Here is a 16619-nt window from a genome sequence, read left to right on the forward strand (position 1 = left end):
GCACACAGAGTCAGATCAGTGTCCACAGGCTTGAATTTAGTGTCTGTATCAACATAGAATATTTCTCCAGTATCCTAATCTATCACTGGTCTGTGACAGTCAAAGGTATTTTACAGACCAAATAATCTCTGATAGACAGATGTATTATTGTAAAGTTGTATATCATCCATGCACTGACACATTTCATACGCCTCTGTTCTGTTTTCTAATTGACAGCGGTAACTCAAGAGACTCTGTTAACTTCTCTGGGAGTTGGGTTCTTTCTGTGAGGATTGTGTGTGAGAAGTGTAGTGGAGAAGTGTGGGGGAGAAGTGTGGGGGAGATAGGGGTCAGGGTGAGTCAGTCACTGGCCCCTGGGTGGAACGGTCAGTCTGTGGGGGAGAAGTGTGGGGTAGATGGGGGTCAGGGTGGGTCAGTCAGTGGCTCCTGGGTGGAGTGGTCAGTCAAGTGTGGACACCACTCAGCTATGATTCCTCAGACTTTATGCCCCCCTAGACAATGGTGATTCAGTAACACGGACAAATCCCCCTTGCCGATATTGGTTAATGACATTTCAAGACGGGATGAGTTGGCTTGTATCCCTATAAGCAGATAAGGACTGTAGTACAATTCTTTCAAATCAAATATCATCTCTTCCTCTGAATCTGCTCAGCAGTCTGTGGACAAGTGCAGGGCATCTCCGACGGCAGGTTCAATCCACACCATGACTATTATTAGTAATAGGGTGTTGTTAGACTGGGGGCATAACAGCAGTGCAGTGGCAGGACAACATTGCCTTTTGGCCAATAGTTTAGCTGTATTTAAACTGAGGAAAAGTATGAAAACGGGAATAAATAAAAAAGTCCTTATAGTTCTTTGCAATTCTTACTCATTCGGCAGGTAGCCTAGTGGTTAGAGCGTTAGGCCAGTAACCGAAAGGTTGCTACATTGAATCCCCGAGCTGACAAGGTAAAAATCTGTCGTTCTGCCCCTGAACAAGGCAGTTAACCCACTGTTCCTAGGCTCTCATTGTACATAAGAATTTGTTCTTAACTGACTTGCCTAGTCAAATAAAGGTTAAAAAATAAATAACCAAATTGAGACCCTACTCAGTATCCTTCCTCCTCTGTTCAAACGAATGGCCCTCATCTGTCTGGGATGGTGAGGGAGTTTAGCCTTATTATGGAKCTCAGCTGAGATTATAGTCAGTAGCTGAAAAGAACAATGCCATGAATTGTCAGGCTATTGTATGTTCGCTAATACTCCATCAAATATTTCATTTTGTATTGAAATCCTGAATTTTGAATGTAGGATAACATTTCCCATAGCACATTAGACATGTACTAAGGCATCTTCAGAGCTTCTACAGCAGGCTGATGCTGTATATGAGTTGTTCTCTCCTTTACTCACCTGCCATCTACCCACACTGACTCAGTAGGTCAATTAACAATCCCACACCAGTGTTTGAAAGCTCATCAAATATAAAACAATAATTTATTATTTCTCTCATTTTACAAGACATCAAATTGGGTGGCTAAGTAAGGATTTGTTAAGCTGTGTCATTTGGAGTCCTACGAAGGTAAGGCGACTACAATGTGCTTCAACAATAACACAGAAAGATTGATTTAAAAAAAATGCGTGACAGTTTACCTCTATCCTGATACATACACAATATCACTTCTTGAAGGTAGAATATGTAACAGATGATACCCACTGGTTGTATAACTTTTTAAAAACAGCACCCATTGAGATCTTCAATAACTAAAAAGTGTTTTGTAAAAAAAAAAAAAACTGAGGTTGAGTTACATTTACAAAAGTATTTTGCGGATTATGTGCTGACCTTGAAGCTAAATATTTATGTATTTATTTCAATAAGCAGAAGTTATGTACACTACATTCCCAAAAGTATGTGGACACCTGCTTGACGAACATCTCATTCCAAAATCTTGGGCATTAATATGGAGTTGCTGTAATAACAGCATCCACTCTTCTGGGAAGGCTTTCCACTAGATGTTGGAACATTGCTGCGGGGACTTGCTTCCATTCAGCCATAAGAGCATTAGTTAGGTCGGGCACTGATGTTGGGCGATTAGGCCAGGCTCGCAGTCAGCGTTCCAATTCCTCCCAAAGGTGTTCGATTGGGTTGAGGTCAGGGCTCTGTGCAGGTCAGTCAAGTTCTTCCACACCGATCTCGACAAACCATTTCTTTATGGACCTCGCTTTGTGCACGGGGGCATTGTCATGCTGAAACAGGAAAAGGCCTTCCCCAAACTGTTGCCACCAAGTTGGAAGCACAGAATCATATAGAATGTCAAAATATGCTGTTGTGTTAAGATTTCCCTTCACTGGAACTAAGGGGCCTAGTTCAAACCATGAAAAACAGCCCCAGACCAATATTCCTCCTCCACCAAACTTTACAGTTGGCACTATGCATTGGGGCAGGTAGCGTTCTCCTGGCATCCGACAATCGCAGATTTGTCCGTTGGACTGCCAGATGGAGAAGCATGATTCATCACTCCAGAGAACGTGTTTCCACTGCTCCAGAGTCCAATGGCGACGAGCTTTACATCACTCCAGCTGACACTTATCATTGCACATGGTGATCTTAGGCTTGTGTGGGGCTGCACGGCCATGGAAACCCATTTAATGAAGCTCCCGACGAACAGTTATTGTGCTGACGTTGCTTCCAGAGGCAGTTTGGAATTTGGTAGTGAGTGTTACAACCGTGGACAGACGATTTTTGCGCGCCACGCGCTTCAGCACTCGGCGGTACCGTTCCGTGAGCTTGTGTGGCCTTCCACTTCACGGCTGAGCCGTTGTTGCTCCTAGACGTTTCCACTTCATTATCACAGCACTTACAGTTGACCGGGGCAGCTCAAGCAGGGCAGAAATMTGATAAACTGGCTTGTTGGAAAGGTGGCATCCTATGACTGTGCCACATTGAAAGTCACTGAGCTCTTCAGTATGGGCCATTGTCCTGCCAATGTTTGTCTATAGAGATGGCATGTCCGTGTGCTCAATTTTATACACCTATCAGCAACGGGTGTGGCTGATATAGCCGAATCCACTCATTTGAAAGGGTGTCCCCATACTTTTGCATACACAGTGACTTCGGAAAGTATTCAGACGCCTTGACTTTTTCCACATTTTGTTACGTTACAGCCTTATTCTAAAATTGATTWAAAAAATATATAATCCTCAGCAATCTACACAGAATACCCCATAATGACAAAGCGAAAAAAACATAAATACCTTATTTACATAAGTATTCAGACACTTTGCTATAAGTCTCAAAATTGAGCTCAGGTGCATCCTGTTTCCATTGACGTTTGTACAACTTGATTGAAGTATACCTGTGGTAAATTCAATTGAATTGACATGATTTGGAAAGGCACACACCTGTCTATATAAGGTCCCACAGTTGACAGTGCATGTCAGACAAAAACCAAGCCATGAGGTCGAAGGAACTGTCCCTAGAGCTCCAAGACAGGATTGTGTTGAGGCACAGATCTGGGGAAGGGTATCAAAACATTTCTGCAGCATTGAAGGTCCCCAAGAAAACCGTGGCCTCCATAATTCTTAAATGGAAGAAGTTTGGAACGACCAAGACTCTTCCTAGAGCTGGCTGCCTAGGCAAACTAAGCAATCGGGGGAGAAGGGCCTTGGTCAGGGAGGTGACCAAGAACCCAATGGTCACTGACAGAGCTCCAGAGTTCCCCTGTGGAGATGGGAGAACCTTCCAGAAGGACAACCATATCTGCAGCACTCCACCAATCAGGCCTTTGTGCTAGAGTGGCCAGACGGAAGCCACTCCTCAGTAAAAGGCACATGACAGCCCGCTTGGAGTTTGCCAAAAGGCACATAAAGACTCTCAGACCACYAGAAACAAGATTCTCTGGTCTGATGAAACCAAGATTGAACTCTTTGGCCTGAATGCCAAGCATCACATCTGGAGGAAACCTGGCACCATCTCTACGGTGAAGCATGGTGGTGGCAGCATCATAGTGTGGGGATGTTTTTCAGGGACTGGGAGACTAGTCAGGATTGAGGCAAAGCTGAACGGAGCAAAGTACAGAGAGATCCTTGATGAAAACCTTCTCCAGAGCATTCAGGACCTCAGACTGGGGCGATGGTTCACCTTCCAACAGAACAATGACCCTAAGCACACAGCCAGGACAATGCAGGAGTAGCTTCGGGACAAGTCTCTGAATGTCCTTGAGTGGCCCAGCCAGAGCCCGGACTTGAACCCAATCGAACATCTCTGGAGAGACCTTAAAATAGATGTGCAGCAACGCTCCCCATCTAACCTGACAGAGCTTGAGAGGATCTGCAGAGAAGAATGGGAAGCACTCCCCAAATACAGGTGTGCCAAACTTGTAGCATCATATCCAAGAAGACTCGAGGCTGTAATTGCTCCCAAAGGTGCTTCAACAAAGTACTGAGTAAAGGGTCTGAATACTTATGTAAATGTCATATTTCTGTTTTTTTTATTTGATAAATTAGCAAACATTTCTAAACACCTTTTTTTGCTGTGTCATTATGGGGTGTAGATTGATGAGGGGAAAAAATATTTAATACATTTTAGAATAAGGCTGTAACGTAACAAAATGTCAAGAGGTCTGAATACTTTCCGAAGGCACTGTATAGTGTATAACAGTAAAATACTGATAAGAGATACTTGTTAAAATTGTAATAAAACAAAAAAATATGTAAATGTTGGCTGCTCTTTACTTATGACAAACGGTCTTGACACAGAACAAAGGTAGAAACTCACTGGGCAAACACTGGTTGAGTCAACGTCATTTCAATGAAATTACGTTGAACCAAAATGCCCAGTGGGAAATGTGCCCAGTGGGAAAGTTATTGAAAGCATTTGAAAACAGTCTTATATCATCCTTATCCTATCAATAATCATCTTCAAAGTCCATCCATGGAACACTTTGTAAAGTGTCTCTCAACCGCCCACAGGGGCCAAAAGGTCCTTCAGAAAGGCTTTACCTGTTTTATATTTACAAAATGTTGCCACATTGAACGAGGCAGAAATCTCTACCCCAATCGGTAGTGTCCTATTTACAGTACATTACACCCCAGGCCTGGCCTGTCTGCCTCCTACACTGTGGTGACAGACAGGAGGGAGTTGTACACTCGCGTGCCGTCAGGCGACTTAGCACCGTGGGTTAAAAGTTCCTGGATAGTCATCCAATTGTCAAAGATTTTCTTGTTCCTCTTTTTCATCATCTTTTTGTGGCTCAGCTCAATGATATTGGGCTCCTTCTTGTCGTCATCCAGGCTGGCCTGTTCCTTCAGGCAGTCAGCGCGGCTCTGCTTCATGAACTCGCGGCGCTGCTTCTGCTCCTTGGCGCGCACCGCGTGCTGCTTCCTCTCCTCTTTGCTCCAGTACCGCCCGATCTTCAGCTCGCTGAAGGCGTCGTCGTCTGTGGTCATGCCGCTGCGCTCCTCGCGGATACGCAGGGCGCGCTCCTTCAGCAGCTTGTCCCTGATGGGCCTCTTGGTGATGTAGCGTGTGCCATCACTGCGGATCTTCACCTTCCACTCCTTCTTGGGCTCCAGCATGTCTCTGGGGGTCACAGGGTCACCTTGGCTGACCAGACTGACCAGGCTCATTTGGCTCTGGGCGTACTCCACGGCAGACTTCTGCTGGATCAGCTGCATGTAGCTCTGGTAGTGCTGGGCATGGGCCGGGATGTGGGCATGTTTGTACGGGGAGCGGGGCTGGGCCAGCTTGTGAGTAGACTCTCCCAGCTTACGTTCCTTCTCCTCCGCCTGCAGGCTAAACTCAGACTCCTTAGAGGAGGAGGGCCTGATTCTGCTGGGGCCATCAGCCTCTTGGACAGGAGACAGCAGGGGCTTGAGGATCCTGTTGTTGAGCCCTGCACTGCTGTAGGCCCCGGCCTCGCCCTGGATCTCTTCCCCCCTTCGGAGGGAGTTGTCTGGGGACAGCTCCAGGGTGAGGGGGGTGCTGCGACAGCTCTCTCCAGTGTTGTAGGCGCTGGAGCTGTCCTTGTCCGACTTCTCGGGCAGCTCGTTAATATCGGAGAGCTCGTGGCGGCGCGCATCGATGCTGGTGTTGTAGTTGCGGAAGCCGCTGTTGTGCAGCATCCACGCCTCGCGATACTGCTCCCTTAGCTGCTGCATCTTGTGGGCCCGGACGATGTTGAGGCACTCAAGCTCAATGCTGTGCAGCTCCTCGTTCAGCAGCTCCAGCTCCTTGTCCACCCCCTCTTCGGCCCTTCCGGCCCTGGCACTCTGGCAGTACAGGCCATGGGGGCCCCCCACGCTCCTCACCTGGCACTTCAACTCCAGGAGCTCTCGGAAGCGCTCACARTCATCGGCGGGGATACCCAGGAAGTCAGCATGGTCGTAGTCTGCAGAGATGAAGGACTCACTACTGAAAGGCAGGTCAGTGCTGCCCAGGGTGTCCTGGCTGTAGGTCAGCTTCCTGCGGCTGCAGCTGCCCAGTGTGTTGGAGGCTGTAGTCTGGTCATCCCCCAGGTTCTCCTGCTCCGAGCTTTCGTCGTTGCGCGTGCTCTCGTCGGTGCGCGTGCTCTCGTCGGTGCGGCCAACCCCACTGTCCTTCTCGTGGTGGTTGGACAACAGGGTGGCTGTGTCCGTTGTTCCACCATCCTCCTCATGCTTCTTCTGCAACACCAGACAATAGGATAAATAATTTAATCACCTTTTAACACACATTATTAGTTTGGCCCCATAATGGCCCACATTATTAGTTTTCTCTGTACTTATCATTGACTATGTGAACCTACCCACATCACTGCTACTACATTTCAGTAGGTAGAGTACTGTGGGCCATTATGGCAACTGAGCATATGTTACCCTGTATGGAATTGGCTGATCTTCAGCAACATGCAGGTGAGCATATGTGAATCTATGATTGATCGAGCCATCTTGTTGACTCACGCTGTGTGTACTGTGTGTGTCTACAGTGCGGAGGGGCTCTATGCTGGCTGCTGTACCGTACCTGCTGCAGCATGCTGGCGGTGAACTGCATGGCCTGGTGGTGCTGCTGCTCCAGCATGTCCATGTGGAGGTCATCCAGGAAGTCATTCCTGTCGTCATCCATCCAACCCTCATCCAGCTAGGACACAGGGGACAGGAGGGAGAGGGAGGAGGATGTTAGTCTCTTCCAATTAAGGCTACAGTACAACTCAGGAAACAGACTAATTAATAGAGTTTATACATGCCTAGTACTAGAGAGGGTCTAGGAGGTGGGTGGTGAGATTACCTGGATCTCTGGTCTGGCTACCAGTAGGCATACATTCTGATTCTCCTCACTGGTCAACAAAGCCACAGCATCCTCTCGGTTCTGGATCTCAATTCCATTTATCTAAATAGAGAAGTAGAGGAATGGAATCAGAGTTGGGCTCCGAAATGGTCATGCACAATATATTATTATAAAGTTCCTTGTAAGTACTGAGAATGTTCATCCTTACCTGGATAATTCTATCTCCCTCTCTGATCCTGCCATCCTTTGCAGCGATGCTGTTTGGGTCAATCTAAAGAAATAGATGCAGAGCATGTTTTCATTTCAAGCAGACTTTCAGTCACAGACGAAAGACACAGCATAAAGAAAATACAGTTCTTATCTGCAGGTTTTGATATTCTTAATTCAGAGGTGTACTGTCTGTTACTTTAGTGACCATAAGATGATACATGAAGTTCTATCCAACCAGAACCTTCTTCTTCTTTACATCCTAACCGTGACAACAGTATGCCAGGGAGGGGCACCAAGGGGAAAGGGCTTGTCTCTTTTCTTTAATGATGTCTGTATCTGGCCATGGCTGCAGATGTGCTACATACCTCACTGACATAGATCCCAGTCTCGTCCTCATCATCAGTCCTGTAGCAGACAGTCAAACCAAGCTTGTCCTGGATGTTGGTTCTGTACAAATCCACTTCCTGCAACAAGGCAAAAACAAAAAAAWTTAAATCACAGATCTCTCTCTCGATGTGTGGAGTGGAGTTCCATGGTTGCTGTTGTTTTCTTATACACCCAGCAGTATATTGAGTTCAACATAGGTCCATGCACACACAATGATCCATCCATCACAATAATGGCTCCTTCAAGACGATACCCTGTATCTCTTGGGGACAGTGACAGGATGAACGATGATCCACTGGTTTGCAGCTGAGCAGTGTCCCATTTGTCACTAGTCAACACCTGTAATCTGTGAGATACAGACCCTGATACTAGCTGTCCTATGCCTCTGGGTCAGGGGTGTAGAGAGGGTTAACCGGCCAACGCAACTGTTCTCTACCACAGCAGCTGACTATTGAAATCCCCGCTAATCTCCAAAACAGAACACGCAGAATACTCTGTGGTTTCAGACAGGGTTTAAACAAAACAATTGAAGGATTTCCATAAACACAAAAAACAAAGAGTAAAGTGTATTATTTTCCTGTTACAGTACAATATCCCTTTAAAATGACCTTTCATCTGATCTGATGGCCAGACCTCATTCACACCTCTGTTGTGGAACTACATCCTAAGCCGTTTAAATGTAGCATAACATCATTATGTAAATGTTTTAGCACCAGCATTCCAGTGAAAGCATCTATAAATACCAGGGCAGAGGGGACTGAGACAGAAACCCTTCATAACAACTCAGAGTATCAACAGACGCATCTTATAGTACTGCAGTAGAAAGGAAGACAGGGAGAACATCAGCCATGGACTAAACTAAGGGCCAACAGAGGTAGTCCACTGGATCCTTTGGCATTGTCCACAGCATTGAGATCAGTGGCTCTGAGCTGGAATGCTTCACCAGATAGACTTTGGGTCTATGACAGGGTTAGAGCAGGTCTGTCTYCTGTGCATCTGTCCTTGGCTTGGACAGCATGAACTTCACCTCTCTCTCTGCTCTCTGGCTTCATGTTAGTGATAGGTTATTAATGTACTATACTGGCGGGGAGAGAACGGGAAGCAGGGTCKTTCAGGGGTCAGAGGAGGAGCATCCTGAGACCTTGGAGTCTTCATCCCACCATTGTAAATCACTCTGGTTCCTATTATCAGTGCCATCTACAGTAATTCTCCTCAGTGCATAAGCCTCTTTGAGTGCCCCCCTCCAATGCAAAGAAACATTAGGCATTGTCACAAAATAAGTAATGATGTCACCATTTCACATCTGCTTTACTCTGGAGCAAACAAGTCACTCGATTCCTGTCTGGCCTACATACTCAAGTGTCGTTACGGGACTAGAATGGGCACAGGTCATCAATAACAGTGATATATTGGGAGAATGGGCATTAGTTATTTTTAATTGTTTTATTTTATTTAACCTTTATTTAACCAGGTAGGCCAGTTGAGAACAAGTTCTCATTTACAACTACGACCTGGCCAAGATAAAGCAAAGCAGTGCGACAAAAACAACAATACAGAGTTACATGGGATAAGCAAACGTTAAGTCAATAACACAACAGAAAAATCAATGTACAGTGTGTGCAAATGTAGTAAGATTAGGGAGATATGGCAAAAAATAGGCCATTGTGGCAAAATAATTACAATTTAGCATTAACACTGGAGTGATAGATGTGCAGATGATGATGTGCAAGTAAAGATACTGGGGTGCAGTAAGAGAAAAAAAATGAATGACAATATGGGGATGAGGTAGTTGGGTGTACTATTTACAGATGGGCTGTGTACAGTCGTGGCCAAAAGTTTTGAGAATGACACAAATATTAATTTCCACAAAGTTTGCTGCTACACTGTCTTTATATATTTTTGTCAGATGTTACTATGGAATACTGAAGTATAATTACAAGCATTTCATAAGTGTCAAAGGCTTTTATTGACAATTACATGAAGTTGATGCAAAGGGTCAATATTTGCAGTGTTGACCCTTCTTTTTCAAGACCTCTGCAATTCGCCCTGGCATGCTGTCAATTAACATCTAGGCCACATCCTGACTGATGGCAGCCCATTCTTGCATAATCAATGCTTGGAGTTTGTGGGTTTTTGTTTGTCCACCCGCCTCTTGAGGATTGACCACAAGTTCTCAATGGGATTAAGGTCTGGGGAGTTTCCTTGCCATGGACCCAAAGTATCAATGTTTTGTTCCCCGAGCCACTTAGTTATCACGTTTGCCTTATGTCAAGGTGCTCCATCATGCTGGAAAAGGCATTGTTAGTCAGCAAACTGTTCCTGGATGGTTGGGAGAAGTTGCTCTCGGAGGATGTGTTGGTACCATTCTTTATTCATGGCTGTGTTCTTAGGCAAAATTGTGAGTGAGCCCACTCCCTTGGCTGAGAAGCAACCCCACACATGAATGGTCTCAGGATGCTTTACTGTTGGCATGACACAGGACTGATGGTAGCGCTCACCTTGTCTTCTCCAGACAAGCGTTTTTCCGGATGCCCCAAACAATCGGAAAGGGGATTCATCAGAGAAAATGACTTTACCCCAGTCCTCAGCAGTCCAATCCCTGTACCTTTTGCAGAATATCAGTCTGTCCCTGATGTTTTTCCTGGAGAGAAGTGGCTTCTTTGCTGCCCTTCTTGACACCAGACCATCCTCCAAAAGTCTTTGCCTCACTGTGCGTGCAGATGCACTCACACCTGCCTGCTGCCATTCCTGAGCAAGCTCTGTACTGGTGGTGCCTCGATCCCGCAGCTGAATCAACTTTAGGAGACGGTCCTGGCGCTTGCTGGACTTTTTTGGGTGCCCTGAAGCCTTCTTCAAAACAATTGAACCGCTCTCCTCGAAGTTCTTGATGATCCGATAAATGGTTGATTTAGGTGCAATCTTACTGGCAGCAATATCCTTGCTTGTGAAGCCCTTTTTGTGCAAAGCAATGATGACGGCACGTGTTTCCTTGCAGGTAACCATGGATGACAGAGGAAGAACAATGATTCCAAGCACCACCCTCCTTTTGAAGCTTCCAGTCTGTTATTCGAACTGAATCAGCATGACAGAGGGATCTCCAGCCTTGTCCTCATCAACACTCACACCTGTGTTAACGAGAGAATCACTGACATGATGTCAGCTGGTCCTTTTGTGGCAGGGCTGAAATGCAGTGGAAATGTTTTTMGGGGATTCAGTTCATTTCCATGGCAAAGAGGGACTTTGCAATTAATTGCAATTCATCTGACCACTCTTCATAACATACAAACCTAGGCATTGAGTGACGATGAGAGAGCTTGCATCTCTGGAGACACCAGTTAAGCCAGATGAGGTCTCCCCATGTGTGGGGTGTGTGACAAAAGATCTATCTAAGGCATGTTGGGTGGGGCTGGGGACTCTACAGTGAAATAAAACAATAATAATTAACAGAAACAGCAGAAGACAAGGCATATTGACATTAGAGAGAGGCATGTGTAGCCGAGTGATCATAGGGTTCAATGAGCAGAAATCGGTGAGTCAGGGAGCTGTTCGGTAGTCGCTACTATGCTTGGAAAGCGGGAAGCACGGCATTCAGAAAGCTAGCGGCTGGGGCTAGCAGATGGGTCTTCAGCGAAATTGCAATGGAAAAGCCTGTTGAAACCACATCGGACGATTACGTTGGCAGACCAGTCATGATGGATCGGTGGGGCTCCGTGTCGGCAATAAAGGGTCCAGGCCAATTGGCAAAAGAGGTATCGTAGCCCACGAATTAGCGGGTATACCTCTTCGGCTAGCCGGGAGATGGTCCTAGCACGAGGCTAGCTCAAGGCTAACTGGTTCTTGCTTCAGAACAGAGGTGTTAGCCAGCAGTAGCCACTGGGTTGCAGCTAGCTAGCTCCGATGATCCGGTGTAATGGCCGGGAGCTTGCGGCAGGAATCCGGTGATGTGGTGGAGAAAAGCAGTCCGATATGCTCTGGGTTGATATCGCGCTGTGCAGACTGGCAGGTATTGACCGAGCTAAAGCTAGCTGGTGTCCGAACTAAAGGTGAAGACCACTAGCCATGGCTAACAGTGACTACTAGCTAGTAGCTAGTTATCTGGCTAGCTTTTCATGGAGGTTCCAGTTATAACGTATAAAAATAGCACATCCGTACCACATTGGGTGAGGTGGGTTGCAGGAAAGTATATTTAGATCGTAGGTGGAAAGTGAGATTAAAAATATACACGAAAAAACCCTAGACGAAACCGACTATTTACATGGGACAAGACAAACACACATCCGACTGCTACGCCATCTTGGATTATTGGTGGCTAACAGAGCCATTGCGATGAAGACACTGCTGGAGGGATACAGTGTTGGATGTCTTAATGTATAAAGTTGAAGTCAGAAGTTTACATACACCTTTGCCAAATACATTTAAACTCAGTTTTTCACAATTCCTGACATTTAATCCTAGTAAAAATTCCCTGTTTTAGGTCAGTTAGGATCACCACCTTATTTTAAGAATGTGAAATGTCAGAATAATAGTAGAGAGAATGATTTATTTCAGTTTTATTTCTTTCATCACATTCCCAGTGGGTCAGAAGTTTACATACACTCAATTTGTATTTGGTAGCATTGCCTTTAAATTGTTCAACTTGGGTCAAACGTTTCGGATAGCCTTCCACAAGCATCACACCAGATAAGTTCGTAATTTGGGCGCCATTCCTCCTGACAGAGCTGGTGTAACTGAGTCAGGTTTGTAGGTCTCCTTGCTCGCACACACTTTTTCAGTTCTGCCAGACATTTTCTATAGGGTTGAGGTCAGGGCTTTGTGATGGCCACTCCAATACATTGACTTTGTTGTACTTAAGCCATTTTTGCACACCTTTAGAAGTATGCTTGGGGTCATTATCAATTTGGAAGACCCATTTGCGACCAGGCTTAAACTTCCTGACTGATGTCTTGAGATGTTGCTTCAATATATCCACATCATTTTCCTCCCTCATGATACCATCTATTTTGTGAAGTGCACCAGTTCCTCCTGCAGCAAAGCACCCCCACAACATGATGCTGCACCCTCGTGCTTCACGGTTGGGATGGTGTTCTTCGGCTTGCAAGCTTCCCCCTTTTTCCTCCAAACATAACGATGGTCATTATGGCCAAACAGTTCTATTTTTGTTTCATCAGACCAGAGGACATTTCTCCAAAAAGTGTGATCTTTGTCCCCATGTGCAGTTTGCAAACCGTAGTTGTTTTTTTATGACGGTTTTGGAGCAGTGGCTTCTTCCTTGCTGTGCGGCCTTTCAGGTTGTCGATATAGGACTCGTTTTATCTGTGGATATCGATATTTTGTACCCTTTCCTCCAGCATCTTCACAAGGTGCTGTTGTTCTGGGATTGATTTGCACTTTTCGCAACAAAGTACGTTCATCTCTAGGAGACAGAACGCATCTCCTTCCAGAGCGGTATGACGGCTGCGTGGTCCCATGGTGTTTATACTTGCATACCATTGTTTGTACAGATGAACGTGGTACCTTCAGGCGTTTGGAAATTGCTCTCAAGGATGAACCAGACGTGGAGTTCTACAATTTTTTTTCTGGGGTCTTGGCTGATTTATTTAGATTTTTCCATGATGTCAAGCGAAGAGGCACTGAGTTTTTAAGGTAGGCCTTGAATACATCCACAGGTACACCTCCAATTGACTCAAATGATGCAATTAGCCTATCAGAAGCTTCTAAAGCCATGACATAATTTTCTGGAATTTTCCAAGCTGTTTAAAGGCACAGTCAAGTTAGTGTATGTAAACTTCTGACCCGCTGGAATTGTGATTAAGTGAAATAATCTGTCTGTAAACAATTGTTGGAAAAATGACTAGTGCCATGCACAAAGTAGATATCCTAACCGACTTGCCAAAACTAAGTTTGTTAACAAGAAATTTCTGGAGTGGTTGATAAATGAGTTTTAATGACTCCACCCTAAGTGTTGTAAACGTCCGACTTCAACTTTATTCTCATTGAGAAGAAGAGAGGTGAGATGGGTAGAGAGGAGGAGAGGGGGAGAAGAAGAGAGGGGGAGTGGGTAGAGAGGAGGAGAGGGGGAGAAGAAGAGGAGGGGGAGATGGGAGAAGAGGAGAAGAGGGGAGAAGAAGAGAGGGTGAGATGGGTAGAGAGGAGGAGAGGGGGAGAAGAAGAGAGGGGAGATGGGTGAGAGAGAGAGGGGAGAAAAGAGAGGGGAGATGGGTAGAGAGGAGGAGAGGGGGAGAAGAAGAAGGGGAGATGGGTAGAGAGGAGAAGAGGGGGAGAAGAAGAAGGGTGAGATGGTAGAGAGGAGGAGAGAGGGGGAGATGGGTAGAAGAGGAGAGAGGGGGAAGAGAAGAAGAGGGGGAGAATGGGTAGAGAAGGAGAAGAAGAGAGGGGGAGATGGGTAGAGAGGAGAAGAGGGGGAAGAAGAAGAGAGGGGGAGATGGGTAGAGAGAGAAGAGGGATAAGAAGGAGGGGGAGATGGGTAGAGAGGAGGAGAAAGGTAGATGGGGAGAGGGGAAAAAGAGAAGGTAGTCGTCTGTCTGTTACACTCATGCTCTCCGATCCCAATCTCCTGCCTGCATGCCCTCCAAGAAATCATTGGGGTCAAAGTTCGTGCCCAGGGGAATGCCTATGAAAGTAATTCAACACAATAAAAGATAGTTTTATAGGAAATAGACCGACCTCCAGAAACTAATAACACTGTTGTCTTACAGATTAACAAGGCTTGTCATTATTAATCTGTTACTACAGTGTTTCAGTTAGATCTTATCCATGCTAAATTTTAAATGACTTGAGAAGGGAAAACAACTGCCCACATTATTCTGTAAGAGTGGAATTTTAAATCTAGTTTTAAGAAGTGTCTTGGCCTGAGGTTAATCAGAAATTAAAATGTTATATTTTTAATTTGACTAAAATCAATTAAATAATCATGATTGACCATTAAAGAGCAGCTGTTCCTACCGATAATGTGTACACACATAGACTGTGAGCTCGGGGCCAGCATAGACTGAGAGCTCGGGCCACGCATAGACTTGAGCTCGGGCCACGCGTAGACTGTGAGCTCTGGGCCACGCGTAGACTGTGAGCTCCGGGCCAAGCATAGACTGTGAGCCCCGGGCCACGCATAGCACTGTGAGCTCCGGGTCACGCATAGACTGTGACATTGGGCCACAGCTCCGGCCACGCATAGACTGTGAGCTCGGGCCAGACATAGTCTGTGAGCTCCGGGCCAGACATAGTCTGTGAGCTCCGGGCCAGACATAGTCTGTGAGCTCCGGCCAGACCTAGTCTGTGAGCTCCGGGCCACAAATAGACTGTGAGCTCCGGGCCACAAACAGACTGTGAGCTCCAGGCCACATATAGACTGTGAGCTCCGGGTCACACATAGACTGTGAGCTCCGGGTCACGCATAGACTGAGCTCCGGCCACGCATAAGTGTGAGCTCCGGGCCACGCATAAGACTGAGTCCGGGTCACGCATAGACTGTGAGTTTGGGCCACGCATAGACCGTGACTCCGGCAGACATAGTCTGTGAGCTCCGGGCCACACATAGTCTGTGAGCTCCGGGCCACACATAGTCGTGAGCCCGGGCCATCAATAGTCTGTGAGCTCCGGCCACACATAGTCTGTGAGCTCCGGGCCACACATAGTCTGTGAGCTCCGGGCCACACATAGTCTGTGAGCTCCGGGCCACACATAGACTGTGAGCTCCGGTCACACATAGACTGTGAGCTCCGGGTCACACAGGACTGTGACGCTCCGGGCCACGCATAGATGTACTGGCACCATAGATGTGGCTCCGGGCCACGCATAGACTGTGAGCTTCCGGGCCGCATAGACTGTGAGCCCTGGGACCCACGGCATCAGACTGTGAGCTCGGCCACGGCAATTACTGTGAGCTCCGGGCCACGCATAGACTGTGAGCTCGGCCACGCATAGACTGTGAGCTCCGGGCCACGCATAGACTGTGAGTCCGGGCCACGCATAGATGTGAGCCTCCGGGCCACGCAATAGACTGTGAGCTCCGGGCCACGCATAGACTGTGAGCTCCGGGCCACGCATAGACTTGTGAGCTCGGGCCACGCATAGACTGTGAGCTCCGGGCCACGCATAGACTGTGAGCCCTGGGCCACGCATAGACCTGTGAGCTCCGGGCCACGCATAGACTGTGAGCTCCGGGCCACGCATAGACTGTGAGCTCCGGGCCACACATAGACTGTGGGCTCCGGGCCACACATAGACTGTGCGCTCCGGCCCACACATAGACTGTGGGCTCCGGGCCACACATAGACTGTGGGCTCCGGCCACACATAACTGTGCGCTCCGGGCCACACATAGACTGAGTAGCTCCGGGCCACACATAGACTGTGAGCTCCGGCACACAATAGACTGTGAGCTCCGGGCCACACTAGACGTAGCTCCGGGTCACACATAGACTGTCAGCTCCGGGCCAGAGAGACTGTGAGCCCCGGGTCACACAGACTGTGAGCTCCGGGCCACACAATACAGACTGTGACGCTCCGGGCCACACATAGACTGTGAGCTCCGGCCACACCTAGACTGTGAGCTCCGGGCCACACATAGACTGTGAGCTCCGGGCCACACATAGACTGTGAGCTCCGGGCCACACATAGACTGTGAGCTCTGGGCCACACAGCTAGTGGACGACAGACAGGTAGTAATTCAATATGCTAACACAAATTAACAAGGCCATCTTCATTTAAGCATGTGTCCCAGGACCTGATATCTCACTAAGTGACAGCTGTAACATTCACATGAA

General features: G+C 47.1%; 1 protein-coding gene across 1 annotated transcript in view; it reads right to left on the minus strand.

Moving 5' to 3' along the window:
• Window positions 1-1454: 1454 nt before the first annotated feature.
• LOC111969534 (E3 ubiquitin-protein ligase PDZRN3-B-like) overlaps window positions 1455-16619 on the minus strand; it is a 131466-nt gene continuing 116301 nt past the window's right edge. Inside the window, 7 exon segments of the mRNA XM_023995718.2 lie at window positions 1455-6639; window positions 6977-7093; window positions 7241-7342; window positions 7449-7511; window positions 7816-7967; window positions 14412-14449; window positions 14451-14468. Coding sequence (XP_023851486.1) covers window positions 5089-6639; window positions 6977-7093; window positions 7241-7342; window positions 7449-7511; window positions 7816-7967; window positions 14412-14449; window positions 14451-14468 — 2041 coding nt within the window. The 3' untranslated portion in view covers window positions 1455-5088.

This window comes from Salvelinus sp. IW2-2015, linkage group LG1 (genome assembly GCF_002910315.2).
Source record: "Salvelinus sp. IW2-2015 linkage group LG1, ASM291031v2, whole genome shotgun sequence".
NCBI lineage: Eukaryota > Metazoa > Chordata > Actinopteri > Salmoniformes > Salmonidae > Salvelinus > Salvelinus sp. IW2-2015.